The sequence below is a fragment of the Oncorhynchus mykiss genome, chromosome 25 (genome assembly GCF_013265735.2).
Source record: "Oncorhynchus mykiss isolate Arlee chromosome 25, USDA_OmykA_1.1, whole genome shotgun sequence".
NCBI lineage: Eukaryota > Metazoa > Chordata > Actinopteri > Salmoniformes > Salmonidae > Oncorhynchus > Oncorhynchus mykiss.
Genome location: NC_048589.1, coordinates 24,234,945 through 24,262,195, shown reverse-complemented (window position 1 = coordinate 24,262,195; position 27,251 = coordinate 24,234,945). Strand labels below are relative to the sequence as shown.

Below are 27,251 nucleotides of genomic sequence, written 5' to 3'. Positions count from 1 at the left end.
CACACAACACCCCTTAATGACAAAGCAAAAACTTTTTATTTTTTTATTTTAGCAAATGTATTGAAAATAAAAAACGGAATTATTACATTTACATAAGTATTCAGACCCTTTACTCAGTACTTTGTTGAAGCAACTTTGGCAGCGATTAAATCGAGACTTCTTGGGTATGACGCTACAAGCTTGGCACACCTGTATTTGGAGAGCTTCTCCCATTCTTCACTTCAGATCCTCTCAAGGATCTCTCTGTACTTTGCTCCGTTCATCTTTCCCATGATCCTGACTAGTCTCCCAGTCCCTGCCTCTGAAAACATCCCCACAGCATGATGCTGCCACCACCATGCTTCACCGTAGGGATGGTGCCAGGTTTCCTCCAGACGACGCTTGGCATTCAGGTCAAAGAGGTCAAATCTTGGTTTCATCAGACCAGAGAATCTTGTTTTTCATGGTCTGAGAGTCTAGGTGCCATTTAGCAAACTCCAAGCGGGCTGTCATGTGCCTTTTACTGAGGAGTGGCTTCCGTATGGCCACTCTACCATAAAGGCCTTTTTGGTACAGTGCTGCAGCAATAGTAGAACTGGAAAGTTATACCATCTTCACAGAGGAACTCTGGAGCTCTGTCAGAGTCACTATCGGGTTCTTGGTCACCTCCCTGACCAATGCCTTTCTCCCCGGATTGCTCAATTTGGCGGGCAGTGGTTCCAAACTTATTCCATTTAGAAATGAGGCCACTGTGTTCAATGTTGCAGACATTTTTTGGTACCCTTCCCCAGATCTGTGCTCGACACAATCCTGTCTCGGAGCTCTACGGACAATTCCTTCGACCTCATGGCTTGGTTTTTGCTCTGACATTCACTGTCATCTGTGGGACCTTATATAGACAGATGTGTGCCTTTCCAAATCATGTCCAATCAATTGAATTTAGCACAGATGGACTCCAATAAAGTTGTAAAAACATCTCAAGGATGAGCAATGGAAACAGGATGCACCTGAGCTTAATTTCTAGTCTCATAGCAAAAGGTCTGACTACTTATGTAGTTATGTACTTATGCTTTATTTTTTGTACATTTGCAACAATTTCTAAAAACATGTTTTTGCTTTGTTATTATGGGTATTGTGTGTAGATTGATGAGAAAAAAACTAACTATTGAATCCATTTTAAAATAAGGCTGTAACATAACAAAATGTGGAAAAAGTCAAGGGGTCTGAACACTTTCTGAATGTACTGTATGTCCTTTGTGTGTTGTCTGGTTGGGTTGTCTCTGTCTATGACTCCCTGGATGAGTGTATGACTAAATGTATATGTGTGAGTGTGTTACCAATGCTCCAGACTGAGTCTCTGCTGTCAGCCGGGGTTGCACTGCAGTCTCCCACACAGTGCGCACCTTCTTTTTAAAAATGGTAACCACAGACTGCAATAAGGCCACATACTGCTGAGGTGGATTCTGTTGTGTAACGTCAGTTCTTATTAAGCGCAGCAAACAGTCGACTCTCGCTCGCTCCACTTGGCTCCTCTGCTCCTTGGAGAGGCTGAGCAGCTACAGTACTCTACTTCCATCACCTGCCCCACTGTCACTCCTGTCAAGCCCTCCGTCCAGTCCTGCCCTCAAACTCTCCCCTTTCTCTCTACCCTTGCATCAGCACCCCAAACGTCAATCTGAACATTTGCCTCTTTTACCTGTTTACTCTGTTCTCTTGGGTTTACATTTATACTTATAACAGCTACATGCACGCGCATAATGAGATTAATGCCGTTATGAGCTATTGTTGTGACTATCAATGGCTAAGTTTGAACGTTCAAGCTAGTTTAGATAAGTCATTGGGAAGTTACTGATGAGAGAGAAGAAGGATGATGTGTCAATAAACCTGGACGTGCAACATGAAGGGCTAACATTTTGGCTCTGCCATAAACACACTGTCCGATATCAGAGGGTATCTTCCCTTGCATATCGAGTGGTGTGTATCACAGTGCAAGAGAGTGAGAGGAGGGTGGGGAATAACAATAACAGAGCTGATCATTAGACGACAGAGACGGTTGCCAAGGTGCACAAGGTCCTCAAGATCACTCAAGGTTGTTGAGAAAGAGACATGCCAGCAAACCAGCTAAATGAGAAAGACCTTAACTGCGTTTGTTGTAATTTGGTACTGCGTCGATATTGAAAATGGTGTGCCAGGTTTACCCAGCGTTTGCACCAGTGTGAAATTCCAGAGGGAGTAACAAATAAAGAGGACAAAAAGTAAAACCTACTGTGGGAAAGAAATGAGAACTAACATGAGACAGTACATTTTAATACCCATGTCTCATTTCAAAGTTGTTTGTTATATACAGTATACAATAAATGCCATTGCCTTTGAAGATAATAATAGTAAATGTTTAATCTGGCAGGATTGAATACGTTATCTAATGTTCAATTAGCTCTCTTTACATTTTTTATCAAAGGTCAAGTGAGGTGTTCCCCAGGGCTCTTTTCTGGGCCCGTATTAAATATGGCTCTTTATGAGCCGCTGCTGCGGTTTGATCTTAGTGACAGCACTGCGGCATCTTTTCCCAATCTGAAGATTTGCTGTTGACGGGACAGCGGGAACAGGGCCAACCAAAAACAAAGGATTAACAATGAATGGAGATCATTTATATCAGCCATCCAAAAAGCCTTGCAGGCATTTTGATGAAACGCACTTCAAAATGCTTCACTTAACTGCTGGTAACATTCTTTGAGGGCTGGCAGGGCAGAGTTGCATCACTCGGGTTTCTATCAATCTAATCTGGGTTGCAAAGCTGCAGTTAAGATTCCACTCACAGCGTTCAAGCTTTCCAGTATTCGTTGCAGTTTGCGAAGATGCTTATACAGGCATTTCAGAACATGCTTCAGGGAAATAAACTTTCTGGGAAAAAAGCTTATTGGAGTTACATTTTCATATTTTATTCTCTTATTCAATTATGAAGGAACAATTTGTTGGTTATTCATGGACAAACTAAATGTTTTACAATACGAACACACTAAATAATGTGTCTGCTTTAAAACATGCCTGCTGCTTGGGCTTAGACTGCACTAGTAATTAAAAGTAGTTTCTTCAGACAGTTGAAAGAGACAACATGATGAATGCAATATGAGATTGATGTGTATGATCAGGGCCAAGAGATCTGTACCTGTCAACCCTCCACCAGGTGTCAGATATAACTGCTTCTAGAATGCAGATGTTACAGTAATTATTTTCACTATTACCCAGAATATGGAACCCTCCTTCAATTGTGGGGGTCCTGATCATACACAGCAATCTCACATTGGATTCATATAACCATATAATACATTAAAAACAGGCTCTCTCACTCAAATGTGCATGATTAAAAGGCCCAATGCTGCCATTTTTATATCAGTATCAAATCATTTCTGGGTATCAATTAAGTACTTTACTGTAACAGGTTTCAATTAACATTGTCAAAAAGTAACAAAAATAGATTTTTAGCAAAAAACTACTTAGCAAGCAAGAATTTTGCTATGACTGTCTGGGAGTGGTTTGAGTGGGTAGGGGAAAACTAGCTGTTATTGGAAATCATTTTGGAACTTGCTTTGTTATTGGTCTATTCACTAACTTAACGCCTTGGTAATGTCACTAGACAAGCCGAAACTCCATCCTTGCAAAGACGGCTGATGAGAAGGTCCTGTGCAGATTGTATTTTCTATGAGGAAATAACACTGATCACATTTTTAACATGTTTATAGTGTCAGTTTCATCAGCTGTTGTACAATAGGACACTTACACAGGTATCACCATCATAACACAGGTATGATTACATAAACCTGGAAAGTACAGCTACAAGCCTCTTACTGTACCTTACATGCAAACCAATAAATAACAGATAGGAGAATTAGAAATCCACAGGAACTGTTAGTGAGCAACATAAACCTGGGATGACATAACTTTAAGTGAGAACTGCTGCCTCACAAGGCTGGGAACAGAGAAACAGAGGAGAGAGGAGGAGAGGAAGAGAGGAGGAGAGGAAGGGGGCGTTGCAGCTCTGTCCCTCATTGGGGATGAACACTTTCCTTGGAGCCTATTATTAGAAACAGCTGTTTCCCTCGACGCCCGCTTTCCCATCATCACTCTGGCACCTCAGCGTTTCCAGAGCAGAAAGTCTTAAACGTGAGTGGAATACCGTTATGCATTTGAGAGCGCTAAAGCAGAGCGCCCGCTACTGCACTGTAAACACACACACTCTCACACAGGAAGGGAAACAGGGGCAGGCGATGCCCTTGGCATGTTTCCTCTCACCCCCATTTCCTTTGTTGATGTATGATAGGCAGACCTTAAGTGAGTGCTCCTCTACTCCTCTCCATATTTCACCGCACCGCGGACAACAACATGGGCTCTCTCCTACGCACGTCTGCACCACGCTATCCCCTCTGCAGTGTGCTTCTTCGTGACCTAATTCCTCCCAATCCATGCCCATCTACGGGTGCAGACATCACAGGATAGAGGGATAGGAAGAGAGGGTGGGAGGAGAGGGGTAGAGATGGTGGCGCAGTCCTCCCTCCCAGCCTAGTTACTGTCAAAACTTCTGCGGCTTTTGGCAATCATGATGAAAAAAAGTTGCTGGCAACTGGATCTGCAGATATTCATTGGATGAATGGTGTTCATTGCATGAGAGCAGACTTGCTTCAGATTTAGCTGGGCGTCATTGCAGTGTTCACTCATCCGTGCATGCATGGACGCACACACAACTAAGCGAACCAACACAAACACAAAAGTACCAAATTCCACTATGGTGTGCAGCGCCCTCAAAAGACTACAAACATCTGCATCTATTCTTCTCTATCAATAGTATTGTCTTCTGATCGTTCCCGGTGTCTTGTGTGGAAATGTTGCATAGAACTATTCCTGTTGTAGTTTGGTAACGATTTGCTGTCTAACTGTCCCATTGTTGAGCTCTTGCATATGATGTATTTAGCTGACATACGAGGATTCTGAGGTAGGAATTCCTCCATCTTGGCTGACACTATCCAAACGGGGTTGGATCCCTGACAAAAACAAACATGATATGCAATTCAGTCCCACTGAGGAAAGTTTTTGACAAAGGTCTCTGCAGCTTCTTCTGCTGTCGGACGTGCAATGAAGAAAAGTCAAGGACACAACTCAAGACTCATCTTTCAATCAAATTCGAAGATCCCACCAAGCGGTTCTCACAAGTCAGAGGAATCTCCAATCTGCTTAGTGTAACAGAAAAATGTCAACACTGGTTGCAGTTAAAAACCTGTATAATGTTCTGTGTTATTATGTTTCAAGGACGTCCAAGACCAAGGGCTCTATTCAATCTGATCCGCTTTAGCCGACATCAGCATAGCTGTTGTTTTGGCGGTGTCAGAGGTGGAACTGCATTTGAGCTTTCAAATCTACAAGCTTCTGCCGTTTACCTAAAGTGCACTTTGCCATTGGCTGCACGGCGTCACATTAAGATAAACTCCAAGCAGCCTTGTTTACAAGTTCGAACACTGGAATGTGAGATGTAATCTACACCTTGATTAGGCTGACAGAAATCCTCATTTTTTGTTCAATGATTTTCAATTTGAGCATCATTACTTCTATATAGCCTACACCGCCAAAACATCAGCTATTCGGGTGTCGGCTATTGCCAGGTTAGTGCTTGATCTGATTGAATCTAGGCCTTATTTTCATACATTTACTGTCAATGAGTTATTGGTCAAGATTTTAGTAGTAATGTCTATGTCCTTTTGAGACATGAGTGCAACTTGGGTACACAGCATAACTAAGAACTTGTCAGATTTTGTCACCATGTGTTACTGCAGGCGACTGACTACATTGCTGTTTGAGTGGACTGAAGCCTGTGTTATAAGTCCTTGGATAAGACTGTGTCTGTACTAGAATGTACAAACAGACAGGCATGGCAAGGAATTGATATGTATGCATACCAGAGACGGTGTCAAATTAATTGACATTTCAATTAATTGACAAAATAAAGTCTACTGGAACTCAAATTAATTACCCCCCCCCCCCCCCCCCCCCCTTCACCCCACCTCTTCCTGTCCCCTAGACCAATAACCATCCCCTCCTCTAGTCCAGTCTCCCCCCTTGTTTCCATGCCAACACCTCTGCATGAAGTCATACACATGTAAGAAAGTGACAATTCAATAAAACTATCATGGAGATTCTCTTGGTGGTGAATAGAGCAGAAAGGCGTTTCTCAGACTGTCTTCCTCTCGTGACTTTCTATCTTCTAGATATCCTGAGAGGCTTGGGTCAGGGAAGAACGATTCCATTTAGCATTAACCCTGAGTGCCCTCTGTCGCGCCGCCTCCTATTTTATCCCACGCTCCTACTGACTGAGCAGTGCCTATGATGTTCCTTATAGGAAATGCCTCTTGACATCTAATCAGATGGGGAACCATTAACTTCCAGTCTAATGGGTCTTACTCTGGTATGGAATTACACTAGAACGGTGGTCAGGTCTAGCTGTTAAAAGGCTCAGTGTGTACTCTATGTGTGATGAAATCCTAGCTCTCACGCTTATTCAGAAAATGGATCCATAGAATGCTAAATCTATCATTTTCTCACTAGCTACCAAACACAAGTGTTTTCTAACATGCATTAGTTGACTAAAAAGGCTTACAAATAAGCAGCAAGACGCCCTCAAAGTTCCTTCACACTAATATTCTGTGAATTCTTAAGCCACTTCTGCAGAACAAGATGGTGAACAGAATGCACTCGTACTGCTTTACAAAAAGGCCCAGTGTTCTGTACTACAGATAGACAGCATCAGCACTGTATGGTACTGTATCAGTACAGTGCAGTACAAGACAGGACCTCACAGTACAGACAGAACCGAAGGGACAGATTAGATAAAACGCAGCATTCACCCATCTGCTCTGCTTCAGGCTCACCAAGGGGTTAAATAAAATTAAGTTACTTGCTTTATATTAATCTCACAGAGCTCTTAGCGCAAGAATGTCTCAACTCATCTCTTCACCTGCATTATTTCCAGGACTGAATGGTGAGAAAGCACAAAGAAAGAGTGCAGTTCCACTGCAGCAGTCTGCCTCGCACTGGGAAATGTCACCTATTACTGTGAATACGTATCAATGAGCCCCCCAACTTTAATGTTTCAAATGACAAAAAGATGGAGAAACAGACTCTCTGACAACATCTTTGTGTTGTCGTCATCTCAGTCTATAGTGCTGGTGACGCCCTACACCCTCACTGTTTTCATAGAGATCAAATCTATGGAGTACAATAACCTAATCAGACACCCCATGACACTCTCATACTGTGGTTACTGCAGTAATATACATAAATGGGGTACCAGAGACTAGAGGTCGACCGAGTATGATTTTTCAACGCCGATACCGATAATTGGAGGACCAAAAAAGCCGATACTGATTAAAATCGGCCAATTTTTATTTTTTTATTTGTAATAATGACAATTACAACCATACTGAATGAACACTTATTTTAACTTAATATAATACATAAATAAAAATCAATTTAGCCTCAAATAAATAATGAAACATGTTCAATTTGGTTTAAATAAGGCAATAACAAAGTGTTGGAGAAAAAAGTAAAAGTGCAAAATGTGCTATGTATGTGTCACGTTTCTTCAAAATCGAACCCAGAAGCAGACCAGGACAAGGAGAGTAGGAAGAAGGTGAGTATTTATTTACAAGTGAATGTGAATGGGTAGATATATCCAGGTGGCGTAGCGGTGGTGAGTTGATGGGAGTAAATAGGTGGATCCAATGGGGAAGCGGAATCCTCCGACGACCAGGCGGGAATGGGGTAAATGATCCGGGTGAGTAACTGAAGACAGAACAAACGGAGGTAAGTTCAAGGCAAGCAATACGTAACAAACAACAAAACAAATTCTATCCAACTTGAGGCTGATACTCTGGCACAACATACTGTTCATGGCTAACGATCCGGCAGGGAATGGATGTCAGGTCCGGGCTTATGAAGAGGAGAGATGATGATCAGGACCAGGTGTGCAGATAGCTGATGGGATACAGGTGCGGGTAATCAGGAACCCCAACTGGCTACATTGCCCGGCAAGCAGTTCCAGGACGCCGGAAAAAAAACTCTCCAGGACAGAACATAGGCAAAAAACAGACTCAGGAAACGGGATTCGTGACAGTATGAAAGCTTACGTTTCAGTTCCTTGCTCAGAACATGAGAAATATGAAAGCTGGTGGTTCCTTTTAACATGAGTCTTCAATATTCCCAGGTAAGAGGTTTTAGGTTGTAGTTATTATAGGAATAATAGGACTATTTCCCTCTATACCATTTGTATTTCATTAACATTTGACTATTGGATGTTCTTATAGGCACTTTAGTATTGCCAGTGTAACAGTATAGCTTCCGTCCCTCTCCTCGCTCCTCCCTGGGCTCGAACCAGCAACACAACGACAACAGCCACCATCGAAGCAGTGTTACCCATGCAAAGCAAGGGGAACAACTACTAGAAGGCTCAGAGCGAGTGACGTTTGAAACGCTATTAGTGCGCGCTAACTAGCTAGCCATTTCACTTCGGTTACACCAGCCTTATCTCGGGAGTTGATAGGCTTGAAAGTGTTTGAATGAATGTTTACGTGCCTGCTTCTGCCTACCACCGCTCAGTCAGATACTTAGATACTTGTGTGCTCAGTCAGATTATATGTAACGCAGGACATGCTAGATAATATCTAGTAATATCATCAACCATGTGTAGTTAACTAGTGATTATAATTAATTGTTTTTTATAAGATAAGTTTAACCTCTGAACCACCCATCCCGGATCCGGTATAATTGTCATCAGCAACGCTGAATAGCATAGCGCCACAGTCAAATAATATTACTAGAAAATATTCATATTCCTGAAATCACAAGTGCAATATTGCAAAACACAGTTTAGCCTTTTGTTAATCCATCTGTCGTCTCAGATTTTGAAATTATGCTTTACAGCGAAAGCAATACAAGCGTTTGTGTAAGTTTATCGATCGCTCCACAAAACAATAAGTACACTTAGCATCATGTAACTTGGTCACGAAAATCAAAAAAGCAATCAAATTAATCGTTTACCTTTGATGATCTTCGGATGTTTTCACTCAGGAGACTCCGAGTTAGACAACAAATGTTCCTTTTGTTCCATATCCAAATACCTCCGTTAGTTTTTGTGCATTATGCCCAGGAATCCACCGGAAAGAGCGGTCACAACAACGCAGACAAAATTTCCAAATTATATCCATAATGCAAACAGAAAAATGTAAAACGTTTTTTTATAATCAACCCTCAGGGTGTTTTTCAAATACAGTGGGGCAAAAAAGTACTTAGTCAGCCACCAATTGTGCAAGTTCTCCCACTTAAAAAGATGAGGCCTGTAATTTTCATCATAGGTACACTTCAACTATGACAGACGAAATTAGAAAAAAATCACATTGTAGGATTTTTATGAATTTATTTGCAAATTATGGTGGAAAATAAGTTTTTGGTCACCTACAAACAAGCAAGATTTCTGGCTCTCACAGACCTGTAACTCCGACAGAGATGGCCGCCTCGCTTCGCGTTCCTAGGAAACTATGCAGTTTGTTTTTTTACGTGTTATTTCTTACATTAGTACCCCAGGTCATCTTAGGTTTCATTACATACAGTCGAGAAGAACTACTGAATATAAGATCAGCGTCAACTCACCATCAGTACGACCAAGAATATGTTTTTCGCGACGCGGATCCTGTGTTCTGCCTTACAAACAGGACAACGGAGCGGATCCCATGCAGCGACCCAAAAAAACGACTCCGAAAAAGAGGGAAACGAGGCGGTCTTCTGGTCAGACTCCGGAGACGAGCACACCGTGCACCACTCCCTAGCATTCTTCTTGCCAATGTCCAGTCTCTTGACAACAAGGTTGATGAAATCCGAGCAAGGGTAGCATTCCAGAGGGACATCAGAGACTGTAACGTTCTTTGCGTCACGGAAACGTGGCTCACTGGAGAGACGCTATCCGAGGCGGTGCAGCCAACGGGTTTCTCCACGCATCGCGCAGACAGAAACAAACATCTTTCTGGTAAGAAGAGGGGCGGGGGGCGTATGCCTTATGGCTAACGTGACATGGTGTGATGAAAGAAACATACAGGAACTCAAATCCTTCTGTTCACCTGATTTAGAATTCCTCACAATCAAATGTAGACCGCGTTATCTACCAAGAGAATTCTCTTCAATTATAATCACAGCCGTATATATCCCCCCCAAGCAGACACATCGATGGCTCTGAATTAACTTTATTTGACTGTTTGCAAACTGGAAACCATTTCTCCGGAGGCTGTATTCATTGTAGCTGGGGATTTTAACAAGGCTAATCTGAAAACAAGACTCCCTAAATTTTATCAGCATATCGATTGCGCAACCAGGGGTGGAAAGACCTTGGATCATTGTTACTCTAACTTCCGCGACGCATATAAGGCCCTGCCCCGCCCCCCTTTCGGAAAAGCTGACCACGACTCCATTTTGTTGATCCCTGCCTACAGACAGAAACTAAAACAAGAAGCTCCCACGCTGAGGTCTGTCCAACGCTGGTCCGACCAAGCTGACTCCACACTCCAAGACTGCTTCCATCACGTGGACTGGGACATGTTTCGTATTGCGTCAGACAACAACATTGACGAATACGCTGATTCGGTGTGCGAGTTCATTAGAACGTGCGTTGAAGATGTCGTTCCCATAGCAACGATTAAAACATTCCCTAACCAGAAACTGTGGATTGATGGCAGCATTCGCGTGAAACTGAAAGCGCGAACCACTGCTTTTAATCAGGGCAAGGTGTCTGGTAACATGACCGAATACAAACAGTGCAGCTATTCCCTCCGCAAGGCTATCAAACAAGCTAAGCGTCAGTACAGAGACAAAGTAGAATCTCAATTCAACGGCTCAGACAAAAGAGGCATGTGGCAGGGTCTACAGTCAATCACGGACTACAGGAAGAAATCCAGCCCAGTCACAGACCAGGATGTCCTGCTCCCAGGCAGACTAAATAACTTTTTTGCCCGCTTTGAGGACAATACAGTGCCACTGACACGGCCTGCAACGAAAACATGCGGTCTCTCCTCCACTGCAGCCGAGGTGAGTAAGACATTTAAACGTGTTAACCCTCGCAAGGCTGCAGGCCCAGACGGCATCCCCAGCCGCGCCCTCAGAGCATGCCCTGACCAGCTGGCCGGTGTGTTTACGGACATATTCAATCAATCCCTATACCAGTCTGCTGTTCCCACATGCTTCAAGAGGGCCACCATTGTTCCTGTTCCCAAGAAAGCTAAGGTAACTGAGCTAAACGACTACCGCCCCGTAGCACTCACTTCCGTCATCATGAAGTGCTTTGAGAGACTAGTCAAGGACCATATCACCTGCACCCTACCTGACACCCTAGACCCACTCCAATTTGCTTACCGCCCAAATAGGTCCACAGACGATGCAATCTCAACCACACTGCACACTGCCCTAACCCATCTGGACAGGAGGAATACCTATGTGAGAATGCTGTTCATTGACTACAGCTCGGCATTCAACACCATAGTACCCTCCAAGCTCGTCATCAAGCTCGAGACCCCGGGTCTCGACCCCGCCCTGTGCAACTGGGTACTGGACTTCCTGACGGGCCGCCCCCAGGTGGTGAGGGTAGGCAACAACATCTCCTCCCCGCTGATCCTCAACACTGGGGCCCCACAAGGGTGCGTTCTGAGCCCTCTCCTGTACTCCCTGTTCACCCACGACTGCGTGGCCACGCACGCCTCCAACTCAATCATCAAGTTTGCGGACGACACAACAGTGGTAGGCTTGATTACCAACAACGACTAGACGGCCTACAGGGAGGAGGTGAGGGCCCTCGGAGTGTAGTGTCAGGAAAATAACCTCACACTCAAAGTCAACAAAACTAAGGAGATGATTGTGGACTTCAGGAAACAGCAGAGGGAACACCCCCCTATCCACATCGATGGAACAGTAGTGGAGAGGGTAGCAAGTTAAGTTCCTCGGCATACACATCACAGACAAACTGAATTGGTCCACTCACACAGACAGCATTGTGAAGAAGGCGCAGCAGCGCCTCTTCAACCTCAGGAGGCTGAAGAAATTTGGCTTGTCACCAAAAGCACTCACAAACTTCTACAGATGCACAATCGAGAGCTTCCTGGCGGGCTGTATCACCGCCTGGTACGGCAACTGCTCCGCCCTCAACCGTAAGGCTCTCCAGAGGGTAGTGAGGTCTGCACAACGCATCACCGGGGGCAAACTACCTGCCCTCCAGGACACCTACACCACCCGATATCACAGGAAGGCCATAAAGATCATCAAGGACATCAACCACCCGAGCCACTGCCTGTTCACCCCGCTATCATCCAGAAGGCGAGGTCAGTACAGGTGCATCAAAGCTGGGACCGAGAGATTGAAAAACAGCTTCTATCTCAAGGCCATCAGACTGTTAAACAGCCACCACTAACATTGAGTGGCTGCTGCCAACACACTGACACAACTCCAGCCACTTTAATAATGGGAATTGATGGGAAATTATGTAAATATATCACTAGCCACTTTAAACAATGCTACCTTATATAATGTTACTTACCCTACATTATTCATCTCATATGCATACGTATATACTGTACTCTATACCATCGACTGTATCCTTATGTAATACATGTATCACTAGCCACTTTAACTATGCCAGTTTGTTTACATACTCATCTCATATGTATATACTGTACTCAATACCATCTACTGTATCTTGCCTATGCTGCTCTGTACCATCACTCATTCATATATCCTTATGTACATATTCTTTATCCCCTTACACTGTGTACAAGACAGTAGTTTTGGAATTGTTAGTTAGATTACTTGTTGGTTATTACTGCATTGTCGGAACTAGAAGCACAAGCATTTCGCTACACTCGCATTAACATCTGCTAACCATGTGTATGTGACAAATAAAATTTGATTTGATTTAAGAGGCTCCTCTGTCCTCCACTCGTTACCTGTATTAATGGCACCTGTTTGAACTTGTTATCAGTATAAAAAGACACCTGTCCACAACCTCAAACAGTCACACTCCAAACTCCACTATGGCCAAGACCAAAGAGCTGTCAAAGGACACCAGAAACAAAATTGTAGACCTGCACCAGGCTGGGAAGACTGAATCTGCAATAGGTAAGCAGCTTGGTTTGAAGAAATCAACTGTGGGAGCAATTATTAGGAAATGGAAGACATATAAGACCACTGATAATCTCCCTCGATCTGGGGCTCCACGCAAGATCTCACCCCGTGGGGTCAAAATGATCACAAGAACGGTGAGCAAAAATCCCAGAACCACACATGGGGGACCTAGTGAATGACCTGCAGAGAGCTGGGAACAAAGTAACAAAGCCTACCATCAGTAACACACTACGCCGCCAGGGCCTCAAATCCTGCAGTGACAGACGTGTCCCCCTGCTTCAGCCAGTACATGTCCAGGCCCGTCTGAAGTTTGCTAGAGAGCATTTGGATGATCCAGAAGAAGATTGGGAGAAAGTCATATGGTCAGATGAAACCAAAATATAACTTTTTGGTAAAAACTCAACCTGTCGTGTTTGGAGGACAAAGAATGCTGAGTTGCATCCAAAGAACACCATACCTACTGTGAAGCATGGGGGTGGAAACATCATGCTTTGGGGCTGTTTTTCTGCAAAGGGACTAGGACGACTGATCCGTGTAAAGAAAAGAATGAATGGGGCCATGTTTCGTGAGATTTTGAGTGAAAACCTCCTTCCATCAGCAAGGGCATTGAAGATGAAACGTGGCTGGGTCTTTCAGCATGACAATGATCCCGAACACACCACCCGGGCAACGAAGGAGTGGCTTCGTAAGAAGCATTTCAAGGTCCTGGAGTGGCCTAGCCAGTCTCCAGATCTCAACCCCATAGAAAATCTTTGGGAGTTGAAAGTCCGTGTTCCCCAAAACATCACTGCTCTAGAGGAGATCTGCATGGAGGAATGGGCCAAAATACCAGAAACAGTGTGTGAAAACCTTGTGAAGACTTACAGAAAACGTTTGACCTCTGTCATTGCCAACAAAGGGTATATAACAAAGTATTGAGATAAACTTTTGTTATTGACCAAACACTTATTTTCTACCATAATTTGCAAATAAACTCATTAAAAATCCAACAATGTGATTTTCTGGATTTTTTTTCTTCTCATTTTGTCTGTCATAGTTTAAGTGTACATATGATGAAAATTACAGGCCTCTCATCTTTTTAAGTGGGAGAACTTGCACAATTGGTGGCTGACTAAATACTTTTTTGCCCCACTGTATCTATTCGATAATATATCAACCGGGACAGTTGGCTTTTCACTAGGACCGGGAGTAACAATGGCCGCCTTTCTCATTTGCGCACAACTCACTCTGAGAGCCCCCACCTCTCCACTTATGCTCCATTCTTCAAAATAAAAGCCTGAAACTATGTCTAAAAGGCTGTTAACACCTTAGGGAAGCCATAGAAAAAGAAATCTGGTTGATATAGGTTTCAAAAAGAGGGGCACTTCCTCATTGGATTTTCCTCAGGTTTCAGCCTGCAATATCAGTTCTGTTTAACTCAAGACAAAATGTTGACCGTTTTGGAAACTTTAGAGTGTTTTCTATCCTAATCTGTCAATTATATGCATATTCTAGCATCTGGTCCTGAGAAATAGGCCGTTTACTTTGGGAACGTTATTTTTCCAAACATAAAAATAGTGCCCCCTAGCTTCAAGAGGTTAATGCTAACTAGCAACTTACCTTGGCTTACTGCATTCGCGTAACAGGCAGTCTCCTTGTGGAGTGCAACGAGAGAGAGGCAGGTGGTTATTGCGTTGGATTAGTTAACTGTAAGCTTACAAGATTGGATCCCCCGAGCTGACAGTGAAAATCTGTCGTTCTGCCCTGAACAAGGCAGTTAACCCACTGTTCCTAGGCCGTCATTGAGAATAAGAATGTGTTCTTAACTGACTTGCCTAGTTAACCTTTCTGATCTCCCCATCCCGGATCCGGGATCGTGAATACAGACTCAAGCTCATTACCATAACGCAACGTTAACTATTCATGAAAATCGCAAATGAAATGAAATAAATATGCTAGCTCTCAAGCTTAGCCTTTTGTTAACAACACTGTCATCTCAGATTTTCAAAATATGCTTCTCAACCATTGCAAAACAAGCATTTGTGTAACAGTATTGATGGCTAACGTAGCATTTAGCATTAGCATTCAGCTGGCAACATTTACACAAAAAAACAGAAAAGCATTCAAAAAAATAATTTACCTTTGAAGAACTTCAGATGTTTTCAATGAGGAGACTCTCAGATAGCAAATGTTCAGTTTTTCCTGAAAGATTATTTGTTTAGGACAAATCGCTCCGTTTTCTGCGTCACGTTTAGCTATGAAAAAACCCCTGTATCCAGGATTGTGTAAATCTATCAGCAAGCTCATTAGCATAACACAACGTTAACTATTTTTGAAAATCGCAAATGAAATGAAATAAATATGCCATCTCTCAAGCTTAGCCTTTTGTAAACAACACTGTCATCTCAGATTTTCAAAATATGCTTCTCAACCATAGGAAAACAATCATTTGTGTAAAAGTAGCTAGCTAGAGTTAGCATTTCGCGTTAGCATTTAGCGTTAGCATTAGCGTTAGCATCCAGCACGCAACATTAACAAAAACATAAAAGCCTTCAAATAAAATAATTTACCTTTGAAGAACTTCTGATGTTTTCAATGAGGATACTCTCAGTTAGATAGCAGATGCTCAGTTTTTCCAAAAAGATTCCTTGTGTATTAGAAATAGCTCCGTTTTATACATCACATTTGGCTACCAAAAAAAATCCATAAATTCAGTCCTCAAAACGCAAACTTTTTTCCAAATTAACTCCATAATATCGACTGAAAACATGGCAAACGTTGTTTAGAATCAATCATCAAGGTGTTTTTCACATATCTCTTCATTGATACATCGTTCTTGGACACATGCTTTCTCCCCTGAATCAAATGGTAAAGTGGAAGCAGCTGGCAATTGCGCACCGAATTCGACGCAGGACACCAGGCGGACACTTGGAAAATGTAGTCTCTTATGGTCAATCTTCCAATGATATGCCTACAAATACGTCACAATGCTGCTAAGACCTTGGGCGAACGACAGAAAGTGTAGGCTCATTCGTTGCGCAATCACAGCCATATAAGGAGAGAATGGAAAACAGAGCTTCAGAAATTCTGCTAATTCCTGGGTGATGCATCATCTTGGTTTCGCCTGTAGAATGAGTTCTGGGGCACTTACAGACAAAATCTTTGCAGATTCTGAAACTTCAGAGTGTTTTCTTTCCAAAACTGTCAAGAATATGCATAGTCGAGCATCTTTTCGTGACAAAATATCGCGCTTAAAACGGGAACGTTTTTTATCCAAAAATGAAATAGCGCCCCTAGAGCTCTAACAGGTTAAATAAAAAGGTATAAAAAAATCAAAATGTAAAAAAAATATTTAAAAAATAATTTAAAAATCGGCAAATCGGCGCCCCCAAAAATACAGATTTCCGATTGTTATGAAAACTTTAAAATCGGCCCTAATTAATCGGTCGACCTCTACCAGAGACTATAGGAAAATCACCATAGGATCTATTCAAGTAAATTTGGGGGGCAGTTGGACTCTGCACCCACACTGTGCAGTGCCTTGGTTTCTCTATTCCGGGGGGAAATAAAACTGTCAATCAAATCCAGGTGGGCTCCTGCGTCCTCAGTGCTTGGACCCCTGATCATGGCACAGCATGGGCAACAGATTTTGAGTTCAAATTAAGTTGTTTGAACTGAGAACCCACTCGTGACACCTTGATCTTTCTCACTGGCGAGATGAAGTGCTATCGGCAGAGCATCACATAAATCCTCATCCTAAGGAGGGTGCGGACACATCAATCTCCCAAACAGATCAATAACTCCTGACCACAAGCCACTATGAGGGCTTCATAAGGCGCTCAATACAGGAGCTGCTGTGGAGATCCATAAGGTGCCATGACAGGAGGAATAGTGAGGGTTCGTAAGCTTCCTCATACTAACAACTAGGCCTACTATGAGGAGTTCTCACACAGTATAATCACATTGTTGGCTAACCAATGCAACATACGACACCTGCATTTTCATTAACACCTCAATAAAGTGATTACTGCCTTCCTATCTGTGCTGTTGATTGATTTTGGCACAAGTGGGCTTTCATAGGGCCTGGGAGAGAGTTCTACAGTATGTTGAGTGTGGCCGTCACTGTCACGATTGTTGTAAGAACATTCAGACCAAAGCGCAGCGTGATATGGGTTCCACATGTTTAATGAATGAAATGCACAAAAACAATAAAGAACGCACAAAACGTGAAGAAAATGAAGTGCTCACAGGCAACTACACATAAACAAGATCCCACAAAACACAGTGGGGAAATGGCTGCCTAAATATGATCCACAATCAGAGACAACAATAAACAGCTGCCTCTGATTGAGAACCATACCAGGCCAACATAGAAATAAACACCCTAGATTACCTACCCTAGTCACACCCCGACCTAGCCAAAATAGAAAATAAAAGGTTCTCTATGGTCAGGGCGTGACAGTCACTTTATGAGAGTCATGGCTGTACTAACCGTGCACTCCTACCGCTCTCACCTTGAGAAATTGAGTTGCCGCTTTCAAATCTCCACAAATATATGGACTGTGAGAAAAAGTCAAAGCAATTCCACTGTTGTCATGATAACAAAATAGCTTTCACACGTTGCTAACAAACACCACTTTTACTTGTCGTCACTCAAGCTTGTAAAAGAGAGACCTTCACATGTCCAGCAAACAAACCACAAAAAAATCTAGGTACTGTCCGCAATAGGTACTGTCCGCAATATGAAAAAACTCTCACAGTTAAAGGAAGAAAGTCCCAAGAGAAAAAAGAAAGGGAGTTGGAGTGAGAGACAAGGAGAGAGAGTAGAGAGAGAGAGTGCAGGGAAGAGGGAGGGAGAGAGAAAGATAAATCAGACCAGGACTAATTCATTACAGTATCTCACACCAGCCACAAGGTGAGAACTACCTGCTATTTCAGCCCAATACTAAGTCTTAAAGTCTTAAGTAGAGCAAAGAGTTCTCAAATCTCTCTGCCGCTACAATCCTGCAGGAATCAGACTATCAAATCATCTGAAAAAAAGACCGCTCACCTCTCCCTTGATCACATCCGTCACGGGCCGTTATTTGAAGTCTCCAACACAAACTAACTTAATCAAATACTCCTTTAATCTCTTGAAATTCATTCTTGACTGAACAGAAATCATGCAGCCTTGACTATTACTACTACTGTAGCATACTGCCCCATGGGGAAGCACCACTATCATGTGTGACATCCTGACGGCATTCAACAATGTAGGCTATCGAAGACCTGAACACATGCAGCAGCCCCTTTCCAATGAATGTCCGAGCTCGCTCAGGCAGAAATGTTGCCACAGACAACCACTCAACTCAAGGAGGGGAAGAATACGAGTCTGACCCTTGGTATCTCACAGCAAACCTCCTACAGCTCATGTCACATCAGTGTTGTCTGGTTCACTAGCTGGTTGCCTTTGACAGCACAGCATAGCATGTATGATTACTAAGGTCAGTAAGAGTGAGAGCAGTAACACACTGACCTGAAATATACTTGTATAATCATTCTGGTATTGCCACGTTCGGGCGCTAACTCAGCATACAGCCCGCCTTTTGGACTAATTTCATTGTTACCGCAAGGTTGTATGATTTGTTGAAGAAGTAAGGGTATCAGAAACCCCTCTGTGATATTTGGTAAGAATACAATTAAAACCCGTTTTTGCCTGGAATTGTCATGCTGAGGCTAGCATTAAATCTCTTGGAAGAATCTCAGTGTAGCAAACTAACAGTACTAGCATTATAAGAAAATACTACAGTACCACTGTTGGCATCAGAGTATCTGAACTCAACGCTAACATACAAGTCATGTGCACTTAGCTAGTCTATGTAGGCTAGGCTGGGTGCTTTTAAGATGGATGTGTAAATATCTATTTTAGTTCGTATTCGGCACTTGTGATGCATTTTGGCCCATTTTCTTATATACATGCTGAGCATTCAACTTTCTAGGGTTAGATAGTAAGCAGCCGATCAACCTTCTAATAATAAAATCAACACATTTACTGTCTCTTAATGATGTCCCCATAACCCGTATACAACATATTTTATTGCATGTGTAAACTGCTCTTCCAAACCATGATTAGCTCACATAATATATACTTTTACCTGTAACATTATTTGGCTGTTAATTGGCTCACTTGCCTTTGCGGATCACAAAAGGCATGTCCTTTTTTGTTCAAAATGGAGTCTTTCCAAAGAGCTATTTGAATAAAATCATAATCTTAGTCAGCTGTGTCTTGCTCCTCTAAATTTTTATTTTGCTAATCTATCACAAGTGTATTTCACTTTAGGTTAGACCAAAGAAGCACATTGGCATCCGTCAGGGATAGGCAAGCGGCTTTAGCTGAGGAGCTTTAACAAAAAGCTAATGGGGTGTGAAGTCTGCAGAGAATTTGACAAAAGTGGAAGAAAAGGAGTTTCATTAAGAGGGACATCCTTTATGACTGAGCAACGTCCATTTTCATAACTACAAAAAAAAAAACACATCTTCTATCCTTTAGAGCATCAAACGCTTAAAAGTTTACACCTAAACAGTGCATTATAAATAAACTGGGACCTGGTCAAATAGGGGAGAGGCATTATCTGTTTTTTAAAACCAGGTTTGTTGTTCATTTGAAAAATAATAGAGTTGTGTAATAATGGCTCTCTATACTACTGTACACTTTCTTCAATTTGCTCTGGATTTGGGGACTGTAAAAAAAAAACCTGGTGGCATGTTTGGTGGAGTAAGTGTGTGTGCAAATATGCTACAGTATGGTAGTCGAGTGGAAGTCAGGTATTTATTCACAATCTTTATTTAACCAGGAAAGATCACAGATGTATTTGATCAATTTTACAGACGTGACTGACCATACAACAAACGCCATATGCATTATCAACAGCACATAATCTGATCTCAAAATAAACTTCCTGTTGATAACAATACAAGCCAAAGCGAGTTGGAGAGAAATTGAGAGAGGGGGGAAATCTTGCCATCAGATGAGAACAGGTCCAAAAAAAGCACAGATGATCACACAGCTCTTAGCTTAACCCAGAAGAGCTATAATTTGGCCTTTTAATTAAGCCACAATCAGGGTGCTGCCCCTGCATTTGTTTGTACACTTTGCAACTGGTTCTTATACAAATGTAATTGCCACTCAGTTATTCCGTAGTAACCACCCTCAAAACCCAAAACTATGGTGTGGTTTTGCGATGTGTGATGCACAAAAAACACAAGGTTGTACATTCAGAACCCTTTCTAGATGCCAACATCCAATACAGTCAATCTCCGTATCACGTAGTTTGTCATGAAAACTGCAGTGCTTGCCCCCAAAAAGTCTATTGGGTGACAGTGATGTTGCTGAATCAGGGTGCGAAGTACATGTAATGCCAGCAGCATACCACCCTGCATACCACTGCTGGCTTGCTTCTGAAGCTAAGCAGGGTTGGTACTGGTCAGTTCCTGGATGGGAAGTGGTGTTGGAGGGCCAGTAGGAGGCACTCTTTCCTCTGGTCTAAAAAAATATCCCAATGCCCCACGGCGGTGATTGGGGACACTGCCCTGTGTAGGGTGTCGTCTTTCGGATGGGACGTTAAACGGGTGTCCTGACTCTCTGAGGTCATTAACGATCCCATGGCACTTATCGGAAGAGTAGGGGTGTTAACCCCGGTGTCCTGGCTAAATTCCGAATCTGGCCCTCAAAAACCATCACGGTCACCTAATAATCCCCAGTTTACAATTGGCTCATTCATCCCCCTCCTCTCCCCTGTAACTATTCCCCAGGTCGTTGCTGCAAATGAGAACATGTTCTCAGTCACCTTACCTGGTAAAATGAAATAGGTATAGTATATAATCAATTTATTGATGGATATTTATATTGTGACCAGTATGACCAATGTTTCGGTGTGGCCTTTCTCAAGGAGAGCCGGTGCCAAATGTCTCTATCAGACAGAGCATAAAAACCCTTCCAGCTTCCCAGTCGCATACACATTAAAATGCTAAACCGGGAAGAGGCCACAGAGGCACAATCAATGACCCGTCCAGGCTGTTAGGCTTTCCAATCAGAAGTCCTCTGGGCCCGGCTCAAAGAAAGAAGCACCTTCCATTTTCCAAGAGGGGATTTTGTCTGTAGGAATTCAACCTAATAAACAATTCATAACCTTGGCTCACGATGACAGCACATCATTGACTCCACAAACTCTGTCTATATTTACTTGACAAATTCAGTATATCATGTGGAAATGACTTATGTATGAACGCTATGAACGTAAAAGGATTTGTTCAGGTGCAAGCCTGTGACTTCCAATTTAATGAAGCCTTTTACTACCCAAGAATAAAAGGCAATTTCGGAAGGGCAGCTCACATGTGAAAAACTACTGCCGGCACTCTACTATCAGATGTCACAAATAACTCAGTAGTAGACTGCTCAGTAACGGAACCATTTCTTTGGATGAATGGGTTTCAGACAACCAAAAATATAGAAATGTGGAATGTTTGAAGGCAATGTCATTGATACTCAATAGCCAGTTGAATGACTGGAAACACAGATACTACAGTAAGTCAAAATTATTTTGTATGTCAACGTGCAAATAGTCTGTTGTTCATATGTGATCAATGGTGTTGAAACCAGATACAATAATCCATTACAGATATATTACATTTATTACTTTGGAATTATCATTATTGAACTAAAAATGTTCACCAATCAAAAACCTTGATTCATTATGGGTGTTTGAGAGACAGTTTTGAATACCATGTGTGTGTGTTTGAAAGAACTATAGAGATGAGAATCTTCGGGACCCGACCAATGATGAACATTGGACAAATGTTTAGCCTTTTTACATGAGTTATTGTAGTGTTTTTGGCTAACCCGATTTTCCTGCAGTTATGATTTGCAGACTATTTGTGTGCACTGGTGGTTATGTCTCCCTTGATGAGGTAGAAATGTTACATGTATTTTCACACGCACCTTCACTGGACCTTTAAAAGGTAGTAACTCTATAAACTTAATATGATCGTCGAGTGAAATAATGTATTCAGATATTTTTTTTCCTTACCTTGTAAGCAGTCTATGGACTGCTCTTAATTAATCTGTTGTGTAAACCGATTCATCAGTTGCGACAGGATGGAATGCGCAGGATAACGAGCAGCAGTAGTTCCGGTGTTTTGCTTTTCGTCACTATTATTTCGACGTACATCACTGATTATTTCGACAATCGCAAACCGGAACTCCCAATTTCTATCACATATGGACCCAGAATTGAATCATGCAGCTGACCAAATTATGCAATATTTTAGATCTGGGTTAACCGATATTAGAATGCTCTAACGAGTGACTGCAATTTCTTGGTAGAAAAGTCACTGCCAAGAAACACTTATGTTAGCATTTCTGGGTTAAAAATGTTATTTTACTCAGCATAGTGTGTCTGAAGTTACACATCACACTATTACAACAGTGTGACTGTTTTGGGATAAAATGTTCTATATAATTCATTTAATGTCCTGTGTTGTGTCCTTATACTGTTACCATTGATATGTTCTAGGGGCCATTTTGAGACCTTACGGAGCATCAGGTAATGCTGGAATGTCAACCAATGGCATGTCCATCTTTTTGCGAGAAATTACACCGGTCACTCAAACATTTATAAAGTATGAATAGCCCACACTTTAGATGAGTCCATACAAAAATATGCAACTAATGGTTTATAAGGTTTATAAGGACCTATATTAAAAATCTCATGAATCAATATTAAATACTTTAAAGTTTGTTTATAATGTGTGAATAACTAGGTTACTAACATGCACACATTTGGGAGTAATGATTAACAAATGATGAATAAACTATTTACTAATCTATTATAAATACTTTATTATAGGAGTTATTATACTGTTACCAAAACATGAGTTCCAGTGTGTATAGCGTCACTAATTTACAGTGCATTCGAAAAGTATTCAGACCCCTTCATTTTTCCCCACATTTTGTTACATTACAGCCTTACTCTAAAATGTATTACATCGTTTTTTCCCTCAGTCTACACACAAAAACCCATAGCGGCAAAGAAAAAACTGTTTTTTAGATTTCTTTGCAAAAAAAAAAAAGAAAAGATCACATTTCGATAAGTATTCAGACACTTTACTCAGTACATTGTTGAAGCACCTTTGGCAGTGATTACAGTCTCAAGTCTTCATGAGTATGACACTACAAGCTTGGCACAGCTGTATTTGTGGAGTATCTCCCATTCTTCTCTGAAGCTCTGTCAGGTGGGCGGTTAGCGTTGCTGCACAGCTATTTTCAGGTCTCTCCAGAGATGTTCGATCAGGTTAAAGTTCGGGCTCTGGCTGGGCCTCTCAAGGACATTCAGAGACTTGTGCCGAAGCCACTCCTGTGTTGCCTTGGCTGTGTGCTGTTCTTGTCCTGTTGGAAGGTGAACCAGTCTGATGTCTGATGTCCTGAGCGCTCTGAAGCAGGTTTTCATCAAGGATCTCCCTGTACTTTGCTCTGTTAATCTTTCCCTCAATCCTGACTAGTCTTCCAGTCCCTGCCGCTGAAAAACCATCCCCACAGCATGATGCTGCCACCAAGCTTCACTGGTATTGCCCAGGTGATGAGCTATGCCTGGGTTCCTCCAGACGTGGCGCTTGGCATTCAGGCCAAAGAGTTCAATCTTGGTTTCATCAGATAAGAGAATCTTGTTCTCATGGTCTGAGTGTCCTTTAGGTGCCTTTTGGCAAACTCCAAGCAGGCTGTCAAGTGCCTTTTACTGAGGAGTGGCTTCTGTCTGGCCACGCTACCATAAAGGCCTGATTGATGGAGTGCTGCAGAGATGGTTGTCCTTCTGGAAGGTTCTCCCATCTCCACAGAGGAACTCTGGAGCTCTGTCAGAGTGACCATCGGGTTCTTGGTCACCTCTCTGACCAAGGCCCTTTTCCCCTAATTGCTCAGTTTGACCGGGCGGCCAGCGCTAGGAAGAGTCTTGGTGGTTCCAAATTTCTTCCATTTAAGAATGATGGAGACTACTGTGTTCTTGGGGATCTTCAATGCTGAATAATTTGTTTGGTACCCCTTCCCAGATCTGTGCCTCGACACAATCGACATTTCCTTCGATCTCGTGGCTTGGTTTTTGCTCTCACATGCACTGTCAACTGTGGGACATTATATAGACAGGTGTGTGCCTTTTCAAATCATGTCCGATCAATTGAATTTACAACAAGTGGACTCCAATCAAGTTGTAGAAACATCTCAAGGATGATCAAGGAAACAGGATGCACCTGAGCTCAATTTTGAGTATCATAGCAACAGGTCTAAAGAGTTATGTAATAAGGTATTATTATAGCTTTTTTTTAATACATTTGCTAAAAAAAATTAAAAAACGGTTTTGCTTTATCTTTATGGGGTATCGTGGATAGATTGATGAGGTAATAAAATAAAAAAATATATTCTAATATATATAAGGATGTAATGTAACTAAATGTGGGGGGAAAAAATCAGGGAGTCTGAATACTTTCCAAATGCACTGTACGTCCTATTCAGAGTAACAATAAAGCTATCTCGTGACAAGATTTACAGTATGTGTTAACTTGTGATTTTAAAAAAACTTAATGGACATGGCCAGTACATAACCAGTATGTCTACCTAATTGAGATGGTTTGGAAAAGCATTCCTCATGAAGCTGGTTGAGAGAACACCAAGCGTGTGCAAAGCTGTCATCAAGGCAAATGGTGGCTACTTTGAAAAATCTCAAATCTAAAATATATTTTGATTTGTTTAACACTATTTTGGTTACTACATGATTCCATATGTGTTATTTCTTAGTTTTGATGTCTTCGATATTATTCTACAATGTAGAAAACAGTAAAAATAAAGAAAAAGGTGTATCCAAACTTTTGACTGGTACTGTATCTCTGCAGACCAAGGTTCTACAATCAAAATGGGAATGCCAAAGCTCCCTGAGCAATATGACTGTAAAGACTGCAGTTTTCTGTAGCATCATGAAAAGATTGAACTACCCGACATTCCATAAACACCAAGTGTTTGCTTGGAAGCTGAGTAGAAAAAAAATGTTCTCCCTCGCCACACACTTTACAGTCATGCCTGCTGTTATTATTTTTTAAGGCAAGTTGATCCAAGCATAAATGAATTTGTCTCAATCACTGGCACCATGCCAATACTCATATGCACACACTAAGTGCCCACATTCAGCGTCACAATTTGGCTTTTCTGGGCCTCCTTGTTGAGTCACTGACAACATTATGTAATTACTGCATTGAGGCCAAAGCAGCAAACAAGCACCATTTTTTTAGTCTCCTCCTCGTCAATTCACCGTTTCATAGCTCGTAATGTGTATTTTTAACACCTCACAATTCTGTAAGGTACGCGCTTGTAAATCCATGTGCATCACCAACGCCCCCCCCCCCCCCCGATTAATTTTCTGACTTTAGTGGTTCTGACACCACAGGGAAGTTTCTGCATATGGATTGGATTTCACACATTGCGGTAGCTCTCCTTTGGTGCTGAAATGCAGCGAACCATTTTGGTCAAAGGAAAAACGTTATACTAGTAGCCAAACAAGGGCAAAGACAATAATACGAGGATTTATCACTACATCTAGAGGACAGTGGTATGAAACACGCAAATACGAACACAATTACCACAGCCGTAATCACGTGTTCTGTGTTCTCACACTAACATGTGTTGCACGAGGCACATCTCCCTTTAAAAAAAACATTTTGTAGGCTAGGCTACTTACCATGTTGACTTCCGAAACCATGTCGATACTGGCGATATCTATGCTCATGCCAACGTCCACAGGGGCACCTTTAAATCGCATGTAAAACAGGTATCAGTGGCTTTTTAATCAGACAGCTCGCTGGCGCGATAAATGAATCTGTATGCGACTTGTTATTAGCCAACATTGGGTAGACTTCATCACCAAAAAGGTATTTACCTCCAAAATCAGGCCTCAGACGAATGTCATACCCCTTCAGCAGTTTGTCGACGGTCGCTTTCACAAATGACATGTTGCTTTGCTCGTTGGCGCTAAAGGAAACAGATATGGTATTGATTCAGAATCTTAATAAAAAACTGCAAAGGGACAGGCAGAAACAAGACATCACACCCGTTGGATCTCACCTTTGAGCGCCGCAGACCATGGCGACCATGAGGAAAAGACAAAAAATCCCCCAACGTCCGCGGTCCAAAGCCGTGCACATCACTAACTTTGATCAGAGAGATGACTTTGAGCGAAGATTTAAGGAATGCTACCTACTTAAGTCACAGGCTGTCCAATTATTCCAAGACCAACGCATGCGCGTCTTTTTACCAACATCAAAACTGTATTTGCACAAAAACCACGCTATTTCGTAGAAATGTCGGTGGCTTTTAAATAAAATGGGTAGGCTATTCGCGTTTCACCCGAGGTGTCGATGATGGCGCAAGAAGCCCGCGCCGGGATGCATGCAGTAGCTGCACGGTATCAATATGCTAGGCAGATCCCATCCACTCCGGTTAATTCGAGCATTTCAGCAGACACAGCAGTGTCCGGAGCAGATTTGCATCAAGCAGGTCTCCCCGTGTTGATCGACTGAAGATCTTAAAAGAATAAGCATTGAACACGGCTCTCAGTTCACCTTTAGTCAGCGCTATGTGGGGCATCGTGCAACACAAGCACGTCTGAGGAGCTGCGCATTTTCTGAGGTGTACCTGGACGCTTGAGCTCCCTCGCAGCAGATTGCATTCCCCACGCGTCACGGGCTACAGCACAAGTTAATAATTAGTTAAAAACCCAGAAAACGCATAGAAATCGCAACCGCACCTATAATTAATGAAAGGAGATAAGATACGCTATAGGTTATGCAATGTCCCTTGCAGCAGCATGACGTGCTATATACCACATAATTAATAATAATACACGTTCTGCTATGTCTAGTGATGATATTGACAGACTTCTGACTAATTTGTCAAATCGATTGCTGTTTCTGGTCACCATGTGCTAGACCACATGATTATTTCAATCATAATTAGTGGTGTATTGAAAATGGGTGATTTGTGGATAATTGGCCACCATCAAATGACAACTCGTATTTATCAT

The 27,251-nt window shown here is 42.2% G+C and overlaps 1 protein-coding gene across 1 annotated transcript in view; it reads right to left on the bottom strand.

The window, feature by feature from the left end:
- The window catches only part of LOC110505676 (gamma-aminobutyric acid receptor subunit beta-1), a 54,385-nt gene extending 27,467 nt beyond the window's left edge, over positions 1-26,918 (bottom strand). The window contains exons 1-3 of the mRNA XM_021585057.2: positions 26,294-26,918; positions 26,109-26,200; positions 25,911-25,978 (exon numbers count right to left, since the gene is read on the bottom strand). Coding sequence (XP_021440732.2) covers positions 25,911-25,978; positions 26,109-26,200; positions 26,294-26,373 — 240 coding nt within the window. The 5' untranslated portion in view covers positions 26,374-26,918. The remainder of the gene's footprint in view (positions 1-25,910; positions 25,979-26,108; positions 26,201-26,293) is intronic.
- Positions 26,919-27,251: the final 333 nt, after the last annotated feature.